This window comes from Ruditapes philippinarum, unplaced genomic scaffold (genome assembly GCF_026571515.1).
Source record: "Ruditapes philippinarum isolate M1 unplaced genomic scaffold, ASM2657151v2 ctg6177_1_1_1_1, whole genome shotgun sequence".
Lineage (NCBI taxonomy): Eukaryota > Metazoa > Mollusca > Bivalvia > Venerida > Veneridae > Ruditapes > Ruditapes philippinarum.
The window spans coordinates 1-12,361 of NW_026862941.1; the positions used below are offsets into that span (position 1 = coordinate 1).

General features: G+C 34.0%; 1 protein-coding gene across 1 annotated transcript; it reads left to right on the plus strand.

Annotated features, from left to right (window-relative positions):
• Positions 1-5,654: 5,654 nt before the first annotated feature.
• Positions 5,655-7,421, plus strand: LOC132720688 (exportin-6-like). The gene is made up of 2 exons (XM_060704871.1): positions 5,655-5,881; positions 6,359-7,421. Exons 1-2 carry the CDS (start codon positions 5,669-5,671, stop codon positions 6,461-6,463), a joined length of 318 nt encoding a protein of 105 aa, XP_060560854.1. The 5' UTR covers positions 5,655-5,668; the 3' UTR covers positions 6,464-7,421.
• Positions 7,422-12,361: the final 4,940 nt, after the last annotated feature.

The following is a 12,361-nucleotide window of genomic DNA, read 5'->3' on the forward strand; positions in this document are numbered from 1 at the left end:
AAGCATCTTCTCATACAACCTTAACAATAGAAACCATCCATAGACAGCCTTCATTGAAGTGACTACCGGGTATTTACATTATCTTATCTCCATTTCCATTCCTGTTTCCATTCACAGTTATTCTCAGCAGTGGGGGAGACATGCGCTTTTTTACAAAAGCATCCTCTAGTTTGACACTGTTTTGCCAACTCCAGATATCTTGAATTTTTTGTTTGTTCATTTTATCCAAATTTCTGAAGTGGTCCATTTGTATCATATCATATTTGAACATGATCATTATGAAGCTGTTGTAACACAATCTTAATTAAAAACATGTATAAATAGTTGTCAAAAATTAATGTACAATTTGTTAACTCACAACTCTTTTATTTAAATCTGCATAATATCAAAACAACATTGTAAAGTACTGAATGGGTTAACATAGACTTTGAAAAATTAATTCGTTCCCTCATACTTATTTATTCTTTTCGTTTCTTTGTAGGAGAAATTGCTTATTTTGCCACAAAGTTATTAATTTTATTCAGTTCTTGTTCTTTCATTCATATGGTGCAATTTAGGAAAGGCAGACTCATATAATTAATCACACTCAAAATAATTTGGCAGTTCAGTAATATAAAGCTCATTTCCAATTACAATGTACACACATTTTGCAATATTATGTGATCTAGATAAACTGCAATTGAATGGTCTGTGTGATGAACTTTTTAGCTCGACTATTCGATAAGAATAAGTAGAGCTATTGCAGTCACCCGAGCGTCGGCGTCGGCGTAACCACTTATGTTAAAGTTTTTGTAATAGTTCAAATATTTTCAAAGTCCATTGACATATGGCTTTGAAACTTTGCACACTTGTTCACCATCATGACCCCAACCTGTACACAGGAGGAGGTAACTCTATCAAGCATTTTGACAGAATTATGCCCCTTTTTCGACTTAGAATTTACGTTAAAGTTTTTGTAATAGTTCAAATATTTTCAAAGTCCATTGACATATGGCTTTGAAACTTTGCACACTTGTTCAACATCATGACCCCAACCTGTAAACAGGAGGAGGTAACTCTATCAAGCATTTTGACAGAATTATGCCCCTTTTTCGACTTGGAATTTACGTTAAAGTTTTTGTAATAGTTAAAATATTTTCAAAGTCCATTGACATATGGCTTTGAAACTTTGCACACTTGTTCACCATCATGACCCCAACCTGTACACAGGAGGAGGTAACTCTATCAAGCATTTTGACAGAATTATGCCCCTTTTTTGACTTAGAATTTATGTTAAAGTTTTTGTAATAGTTCAAATATTTTCAAAGTCCATTGACATATGGCTTTGAAACTTTGCACACTTGTTCACCATCATGACCCCAACCTGTAAACAGGAGGAGGTAACTGTATCAAGCATTTTTTTTACTATCAAGCACTTGGAATAGTCGAGCGTTGCTGTCCTACTGACAGCTCTTGTTTGATGTGCAATTCTTTGTGTTGATTATAGATGCTTCCCATTTATTCAAATGACTGTACTAAGGCAAATGCCTTTTTACTTTTTACCTACTTTTACAAAAAAATTCTTTTGTCCATAATTATGATTCAAAAGCTTCATTGTGCAAGAATTTCACTGTATAAGAATTCCTTTTAGACACTTGTGGTTATAACATTCCCAAAACATAGGTATAACAGTCATGTTCTTTTTGACATGTTCAGCCATTTTAAAAAATATGGTTTGAACATGATTTGACAATGACCATTTCTGCAGGGAGGCAGTTGACCAGTGAGTCCACACTGGTAGCACCTTTGCTGTATTACTAAACTAGAGCAGTATTTGTGAGTTACTTTTGTGTCAAATATGCAAAGGCTAGCCCACATCATGGTCTTTATGGACCTTAGTTTAGTTAGTCATAAGATTGCAAATTTTAGCCCTAAAATTGCTATTACGTACCCTAAAATTCCTTATTTTAGCCTTAAAATTTCTGAAATATTACCGTAAAATTCGCCCTAATTTTATGTCGGAAGGTGCTGGACAGCCTGCTAATGGTTTCCTTCACTTATACGGTAGACATTTTATTGTAGAAACAGCATGTGTAAAAGTAAGAATAATTTACATTTATATAAGCATTGGTAAGTTAAACAATTTATGTTGAAAACTCCTATTTTTTTGCCTCAAATGGTCCAAAAACTCCTATATTTCCTGCTAAAATATTCCTATATTCCTCCTTTATTTTGGATAAGACCTGGTTGACAGCCTGTAAATATGAACAAATGCTTTGATAACACTCGAAAGGGATACTGTTTTAGTCCAAATATTCTTGAAATTGGGTTTCAGCCTACAAAATAATGTGAGCAATATAAGGGTCATTATGGCCCCTCTTGTTTGATAATAGAGCGGAAATAGAGGCATCTGTGTCCTATAGACAAATTTTAAATTTACCATGATTCTACTCTTAGACTACCTCTTTACCCCATGCATATCATTAACCCATTGCTTCATGAGCATTTTGTGAAAAATGGCTGTTTTCATTGAAAAGTCTCCCGTTACAAGTTCAAATTGCTATAATACTATAAAAACTGCTTCAACACTAATCAAACTTGGCACAAATGTTGACTGGACCATTGTCCTTGCAACAACATGCTCAGGCTTAAATTTTCTGTTACCATGGCAACGAGGGGACATCTCAAAATTGCCAAAAATCACTATTTTGCGTTGATTTTTTCCATCAAAATTGATTTCAAAGTGCTGCAACTTCTCAATGGATTGAGATAGAGTCAAATGCTTTTCAGCGTTGGTTACACGTTACCTTATGATCAATCTGGGGTCATTTACAGCCTCTCACAAGTCCAAAATTTTCTTGGCGATGAGGGGGACTCCGCCCCCCTTCAAACCCCCCCAAACAGAAGGGGGCACATCCCCCTTCTGGCAACCCCCTGATGTATCTTTTGGTTGGGGGGCCGCGCCGAAAAAAGGGTCACTTTTTTTAACAACATTTCTCAAACAAAAAACAAGTGTTTGGGGCCTAAATAAGGCATTTTTTAGCTCGACTTTTTTTTTTTTTTTTTAAAAAGTAGAGGTATTGTTATAGTCAGGTCGGCGTTGCCGTTGCCGTCTCCGTTGCCGTTGCCGTCCGAAAACTTGTACCTGGATCATTACTTTTTTATTTCTTGGTGTATTGTCTTCATACTTGGCCACAACAACCCTTGGGACAAGACCTTTCAGTAGACCACACTAACCTTGACCTTCATCCATAAATGACCTTGACCTTCAAGGTTAAAAGTCCAATTTTTGCTTGTTCATGCTGTTATTGGCTGTTACTTTGTTATTTTTGAATGGATTGTCTTCAAACTTGAACATTATAATCTTCAAGGATATCCCTTAAAAATAACCAGTCAGACCTTGACATTCACTCATCAATGACCTTGACTTTGAAGGTCAAATTATTGAAATTTTCATTTTTTTGGCTATTATTGGCTGTAACTTTGTTATTTTGAATGGATTGTCTTCAAACTTGAACATAATAATCTTCAAAGATAACTGTTAAAAATATACCGAAAGACCTTGACCTTCACTCATTAATGACATTGCCTTTGAAGGTCAAATTATTGAAATTTTCATTGTTTTGGCAGTAACTGACTGTAACTTTGCTATTTTTGAAGGGATAAACTTCATATTATAACAGAACATTCTTAAGGACCAGAACTTGTTGTTTATCAAACCCAAATTTGCTTGGGCTCTTTAATGACCTTGACCTTGAAGGTTATATTACTGAATTTTCTCAGATTGTGCATTTATCGGTGTGTGTGTATGTATAGTATATGTATTATATATAAATATATATATAAATGTGTGTGTGTATATATATACATATATGCAGGTATATATATATATATATATATATATATAAATATATATATATATATGCATGTATATATATATATATATATATATACATATATAGATATATATATATATATCAAATATATATATACATATCAAAATATATATATATATATATATACATATATACATATATATACATGTATATAATTGCGTCATGTTTTTCTATTTTAGAAATTGCGTCATTTTTTCTATTTTTAGAATTTGCGTCATTTTTTTTTCTATTTTTAGAAATTGCGTCATTGTTGCTATTTTCTATTTTTAGAAATTTCGTCATTTTTGTTCTATTTTTAGAAATTGCGTCATTGTTGCTATTTTTAGAATTTGCGTCATTTTTTCCTATTTTTAGAAATTGCGTCATTTTTTCTACTTTTAGAAATTGTGTCATTGTTGCTATTTTTAGAAATTGCGTCATTTTTGTTCTATTTTTAGAAATTGCGTCATTTTTTCTATTTTTAGAAATTGCGTCATTGTTGCTATTTTTAGTAATTGCGTCATGTTTTTCTATTTTTAGAAATTGCGTCATTGTTGCTATTTTTAGTAATTGCGTCATGTTTTTCTATTTTTAGAAATTGCGTCATTTTTTCTCTTTTTAGAAATTGCGTCATTGTTGCTATTTTTAGAATTTGCGTCAATTTTTTTTCTATTTTTAGAAATTGCGTCATTTTTGTTCTATTTTTAGAAATTGCGTCATTTTTTTCTATTTTTAGAAATTTCGTCATTTTTGTTCTATTTTTAGAAATTGCGTCATTGTTTCTATTTTTAGAAATTGCGTCATTGTTTCTCTTTTTAGAAATTGGTTCATGTTTTTCTATTTTTAGAAATTGCGTCATGTTTTTCTATTTTTAGAAATTGCGTCATGTTTTTCTATTTTTAGAAATTGCGTCATTTTTTTCTATTTTTAGAAATTGCTTCATTTTTTTTCTATTTTTAGAAATTGCGTCATGTTTTTCTATTTTTAGAAATTGCGTCATTTTTTATACTTTTAGAAATTGTGTCATTGTTGCTATTTTTAGAAATTGCGTCATTTTTGTTCTATTTTTAGAAATTGCGTCATTTTTTTCTATTTTTAGAAATTGCGTCATTGTTGCTATTTTTAGTAATTGCGTCATTTTTTTCTATTTTTAGAAATTGCGTCATTGTTTCTATTTTTAGAAATTGCGTCATTTTTTTTTCTATTTTTAGAAATTGCGTCATTTTTTCTATTTTTAGAAATTGCGTCATTTTTTTCTATTTTTAGAAATTGCGTCATTTTTTCTATTTTTAGAAATTGCGTCATTGTTGCTATTTTTAGAAATTGCGTCATTGTTGCTATTTTTAGAAATTGCGTACTGTTGCTATTTTTAGAAATATGCTTAATGTTTCTATTCATATATATACAAAATATATAAACAAAACTAATGTGACAAGACAGACCAACTAAATTTATAAAAAGGAAACATCAATATATGTTCAAACCTTTCTATGTTTGCGTTTAGAAAAAGTAAAAAGTCGAGCGTTGCCCCCGCCCGGCGGTGGCTCTTGTTCATCATTTGAGACAACAAAAAGGGGGGGGTGAAAAAGGCGTTAAAAGGCGTGTATATGAAGTAATGGGTTAAGGAAAACAGAATCAAATTAATGTACAGGCTGCTTTAACTGATAAACCGCACCCTTGAAATTTTTGTCATTTTTAACATATTGGCCATGGCCTATTGTCCAGGCAAAAAAAAAAGAAGTATTGCATCTGGAAATGTTATCATACTTGTATTATATAATTATAAATATTTTCAGCCTATATTTTACACGGGGATGTTGTCACAGTTCATGAACGTTCTACTACAAGTGTTGGTACACAAGTCACATGACCTGCTACAGGAGGAGATTGTTGTGACCATATATAACATGGCCTCTGTAGACTTTGACAGATTCTATTCGGAATTCTTGCCGCATTTCCTCACAGGATGTGACGGCCTAGATAACGGACAGAAACATATGCTAGGGCAAAACTTTAAAGTGGAAAAGGTATAATTTTACTCTTTTTTTTATGTATTACAAGATATAAGTAATTTAACTAAAACATGTTTATTATTTCAAAGAATATAGAGAGCTATTGTATTCACCCAGCCACTTGCATTGACTGGCATCTCGCATAACTTAATTTTTCCATACAAGTATCACCAAAACTACTAAAGGGAATTGGTTGAAACATCACACACTTGTCCTGATCATCTAACATGATGGGCACAGGTCCCATTACTCAAGTTACCTTTTACAGAGTTATGTTCCATTACTTACTTACAAGCACTGAGAATAGTCGAGCATATTGCCTTAACCTGTTACTGCAATAAGGTGTAGATATGTTTATGTACAGGGCATATTACATATTAGGCACTTTATCAGTATGTTGACATACTTTATAATTAGATTTTGTTGTGTATATTCAATTATTATTGTTTAAATTTATTATTAATTCCTTAATATTTTTGTTTATGATTTCAGGATCTCCCAACATTTACACAGAATCTACAGAGATTTGTGAATGATCTGAGATACTACAGACTTATGAACACTAGTTTACCTGCGGGATCTGTGCAATTTTCATGATGTTCATTAGTTGTTAGTGTGTTTTATTTAAGTAAAAAATCAATTGCGCATCTGCGCAGTCTGGTCAGGATCCATGCTGTTCACTATCAGTTTCTCTACTTGTAATAGGGTTGGTAAGCGACCAGCATGGATCCTGATCAGACTGCGCAGATGCGCAGGCTGGTCTGGATCCATGCTGGTCGCAAACGCACTATGTTGGTTTTGTCGTGACGCGTCTCAATTGTTTCTGAATGACAGCTTATGCCATTAGAGCAAGCAGCAATTATCAACTGTCTAAGTATGCTGTCAATAAAGAGTAAGGTCAGCCGGAGCAACCATGCAGTCAAATTAGGAATTTGCCTTCAGATGCATGCAGTCCAATGTGGGTCTGTATTCCTCAAGTTAGGTCAGTTCATACTATTTTCATGTTGAAAACTTCTAAATGGAATGTTCTATCTTCAAATTAGGATGAGTTCACGACACAAATTCAGTAAAGTAAGGGTTCAGTCTACTTTTTGTGTAATCTCAATTATTGACTAAGGTTTTGCATAGAAATTTCTAAAAAAAAGTATTTTTTAATGTTTATATTGGCTTAAGTATCAGTCATGTTATAGTTATCAAGTGATTGTTTGGTGCTATGTCTAGTAATATCTTTATTATCATTATCAATGATATTCTTATTGTATTGGTTTTGACACAGTTATTGAATTTATTTTCATTCTTGATTGGTAAATCACTAATGTTTATTGGCTGATCACTATCCTGATACAGCTACTGCTAAGATAAACTGCATGCTCACTCCATCATCACCTCATTAACTTCTTACATCTTCAGACCTTTTCTTTGCATTTAAGATTTTTGAAAAAGTAACTGTTCACAGACAGGATTTCCTTTTATTTAGAAATTCATATATTATCTGGGAAAAATCCCAAAACTTATAGAGGTAAAAGGCTTGTTTTAGTAATTTTTAAATACATATTATAAAGAAAACTGTTAATTCACACATGAAGTGAAGCTCTATGATTTTGTAAATTTAAGTGCCATTTTCAGAAAGTGCTAACTGTAAATTTGTTGAATAGCTGTTATTTGTAACTTGGTAAATCTTGGTGTTTTTTTTCCATCTAATCCCAGTGGTACAAACATACTTTTACTTCATAGCGTTAAGATGCAGTACAGATCACAATAGAGATAACAACACATTGGACATTTGATGGTTGTAATTGTAAAAGTTTGTTCGTACCCCGGGACTAGACGGGAAAGTCCACATTTTCCTGAGTCCCCAAGTATCTCTGTTCTATGTATTTTATTTAAGACTATAGAAACTTTACTATGTCAAGTTTTTATTTTTGTGCACTGAATAAATTGTTGTTTTGTTGACAGAGATATTAAAATATAGTCTCTAAAAAGCCATAAATTTTATTCTTATTATATTTTCGTGTTTAATTTGTTATTGTTTTGTGTTCACAAAGTGAAGCAGGGATTGTTGCAGGTTACTTCATTTTTCTTTTGAACAAAAACATGAAGTGAACAGAAAATTAGTTCAAGACTAGTAATGTCATGCAAGTAATACATTCAAAGAATGATTTTTTTCGGTTTCTAAATTTTTTTAATGGTTCATATACATGTAGTTGCCGATTTGTCCCGTGTCCATCTTGCCTTCCACAATTCAGTTATGTTTTTTTTTTTTTTTTCTCAGATCAAAATTTTTAATGGATGGATCCTACTATTGTTAATGGTCAAGTTATTTGTGTCAAGGTCAATGTAATTTTTGTCAAGGTCAAAGTAATTTGGGTCAATTTCAGTGTTTTAAAGGGAAAATCAGATTTTTATAAAAGTTTTACCATTGAAAGGCTAGATAAAGTGGAGCCTACATGATTTTCAATTTTGCAATTTTCGGTGTTGTTTAGGAATTTCGTTTCTCATTATTTTGGCTTCAAAGTCTCCAGGAAGCAACCGCATTTTTGTGTCGCCTCTACGGAGTAGTGGCGACATATAGGGATCACTTCTCCGTCGTCTGTCTGTCCGTCTGTCTGTCTGTCCATCCGTCCGTCACAAAACTTGTCCGGACTACTCCTCATAACTACTGGTGCAATTTCATCCAAACTTTACAGGAATGATCAGTACCAAGTCTAGTTGCGCATATTGTCAGGATTTTCCGGTTCAATGATTTTTGTCAGAGTTATGGCCCTTTAATAATTTTTAATTTTAAAGTTTGTCCGGACTACTTCTCTTATACCACTAATGCAATTTCAATGAAACTTTACAGGATTGATCTGTAGCTCAAGTCCTTGCGCATATTGCACGGGTTTTCCGGTTGAATGATTTTAGGCCGAGTTATGGCCCTTTGATAAAAAGGTGTTTTTTTCTGTGTGTTGCCAGATACACAAAAGCTTGTCCGGACTACTCCTCATAAACTACTGGTGCAATTTTCATCCAAACTTTACAGGAATGATCAGTACCAAGTCTAGTTGTGCATATTGTCAGCATTTTCCGGTTCAATGATTTTTGTTTGAGTTATGGCCCTTTAATAATTTTCATTTTAAAGTTTGTCCAGACTACTTCTCTTATACCACTTATGCAATTTCAATGAAACTTTACAGGATTGATATGTAGCTCAAGTCCTTGCACATATTGCACGGGTTTTCCGGTTGAATGATTTTTGGCCTAGTTATGGCCCTTTGATAAAAAGGTGTTTTTTTCTGTGTGTTGCCAGATACGCAAAAGCTTGTCCGGACTACTCCTCATAAACTACTGGTGCAATTTTATCCAAATTTTACAGGAATGATCAGTACAAAGTGGTTAGTCTAGTTGTGCACTGTCCGTCTGTCTGTCACAAAATTTGTCCCAACATGAAATTGGCCATCATGAGGCGACACATGTGATTACTGATCGCTCTTGTTGGTATTTTTGCCAATATTCTTTTTTTGAGATGACTCTTTCAAAATTTAACAGAGTTCAGTTAAATATGTTATTTGTTTGTTTTTTTAATTAAATATGCGGTAATTATGCCCCCACTTCAAAGAAGAGGGGGTATATTGCTTTGCACTTGTCGGTCCGTCGGTCCGTAGACCAAATGGTTTCCGAGTGATAACTAAAGAACCCTTAGGCCTAGGAATTTCAAACTTGGTATGGTGATTGGTCATGATCAGTAGATGACCCCTATTGATTTTGGGGTCAAAGGTCAAGGTCACATTGACCTTGTAAGCAAAAACGGTTTCCGATCAATAACTAAAGAACCCTTAGGCCTAGGAACTTCAAACTTGGTATGGTGATTGGTCAGATCAGTATATGACCCCTATTGATTTTGGGGTCAAGGGGTCAAAGGTCAAGGTCACATTGACCTTGTAAGCAAAAACGGTTTCCGATCAATAACTAAAGAACCCTTAGACCTAGGAGCTTCAAACTAGGTATGGTGATTGATCATGATCAGTAGATGACCCCTATTGATTTTGGGGTCAAGGGGTCAAAGGTCAAGGTCACATTGACCTTGTAAGCAAAAACGGTTTCCGATCAATAACTAAAGAACCCTTAGGCCTAGGAACTTCAAACTTGGTATGGTGATTGGTCATGATCAGTAGATGACCCCTATTGATTTTGGGGTCAAGGGGTCAAAGGTCAAGGTCACATTGACCTTGTAAGCAAAAATGGTTTCCGATCAATAACTAAAGAACCCTTAGGCCTAGGAACTTCAAACTTGGTATGGTGATTGGCCATGATCAGTAGATGACCCCTATTAATTTTGGGGTTAAGGGGTCAAAGGTCAAGGTCACATTGACCTTGTTAGCAAAAACGGTTTCCGATCAATAACTAAAGAACCCTTAGGCCTAGGAACTTCAAACTTGGTATGGTGATTGGTCATGATCAGTAAATGACCCCTATTGATTTTGGGGTCAAGGGGTCAAAGGTCAAGGTCACATTGACCTTGTAAGTAAAAATGGTTTCCGATCAATAACTAAAGAACCCTTAGGCCTAGAAACTTCAAACTTGGTATGGTGATTGGTCATGATCAGTAGATGACCTCTATTGATTTTGGGGTCAAGGGGTCAAAGGTCAAGGTCACATTGACCTTGTAAGCAAAAACGGTTTCCGATCAATAACTAAAGAACCCTTAGGCCTAGGAACTTCAAACTTGGTATGGTGATTGGCCATGATCAGTAGATGACCCCTATTGATTTTGGGGTCAAGGGGTCAAAGGTCAAGGTCACATTGACCTTGTTAGCAAAAACGGTTTCCGATCAATAACTAAAGAACCCTAAGGCCTAGGAACTTCAAACTAGGTATAGTGATTGGTCATGATCAGTAGATGACCCTATGGATTATGGGTCAAGGGGTCAAAGGTCAAGGTCACATTGACCTTGTAAGCAAAAACGGTTTCCGATCAATAACTAAAGAATGCCTAGGCCTAGGAACTTCAAACTTAGTATGATGATTGTTAATGACCAGTAGATGACCCCTATTGATTTTGGGGTCAAGGGCTCAAAGGTCAAGGTCACATTGACCTTGTAGGTAAAAACGATTTCCGATCAATAACTTAAGAACCCTTAGGCCTAGGAACTTCAAACTTGGTATGGTGATTGGTCATGACCAGCAGATGACCCCTATTGATTTTGGGGTCAAGGGGTCAAAGGTCAAGGTCACATTGACCCTGTAGGTAAAAGCGGTTTCCGTTCAATTAACTAAAAACGCTTAGGTGTAGGAACTTCAAACTTGGTATGATGATTGGTCATGATCAGCAGATGACCCCTATTGAGTTTTGGGTCAAGGGTTCAAAGGTCAAGGTCACATTGACTTTGTAGGTAAAAACAGTTTCTGATCAATAACTAAAGAACGCTTAGGCCTAGAAACTTCATACTTGGTATGATGATTGGTCATTGCCAGCAGATGACCTATTGATTTTGGGGTCAAGTGGTCAACAACTTGGCTGTCATTAATGAGACCTACATGATTCATAAAATTTATGCATATATTATTTGGTAAGATTTGTACTAACTTAAATTGCTGCACACAACCTATAGGGTCACAATAATTATTACCTTGTGACTAGTCATGACCAGTAGATACTTAAGATAACCCTTATTAATTGTTTGTTCACTGGGTCAGAAGTCAAGCATAATAACCTGATCACATGACTAATTGGCTTCCGACAGGGGGCATACATGTTTTACAAACATTTCTTGTTTCTTTTTTGTTTGGAATCTTTAATGTTGAGTAGGTATAGATATTTGAAAATTGAATTTTAGTTAGCAGAAAGAGACAGTATTAAATGTAATAGATTAAAAGTTCAGAAATATGGAAAGAATGTTGTAAGACTGTGAAAATAATGTTTAAAAAGTAGAACATGCACAATAAATCTTTGGCATTTAGATTATCTCTGTGATATATTGTAAAGTGTCTTGTTTAAATAAAGCTTATGTGATTGTTGCACCAAGTGGTTTATTGCTGTTAGTTTTATATTTATAGATGGATAAACATAGTATTAAATTTATGGTAAAAGAGTCAGAAATGTATTTGAAATACATGTACAGACAAATTTGAAAATACATAATTTGAGATATTCTGAGCAGTGAGGTCAGTATGTCTGGATAGTAAATATCTTTTACCTGTTTTTGGTCAAACATGTTATTAAAAAGTGGCTGTTTTCTTTTAGATGTTGATATTTAGTGTTGATTTTGTCAATTTGTTTTGGCTTTTGTTGATAATCATGCATGTTTCAAAACACCACCACTACAAGGACAGCATTGAGATTAAAAATAAATTCAGTATTTACATTATCATTATTGCAAGGGATTGTATAAGTTTGACTAGGATATTACCCCCATTATTATTTATTATATACATGTATGGTAAACATTTCATATAACAATTGTTAATGTCACAGGGTGAGAAAAATGTGCAGCCTGACGTGGACTCAAATCTGGG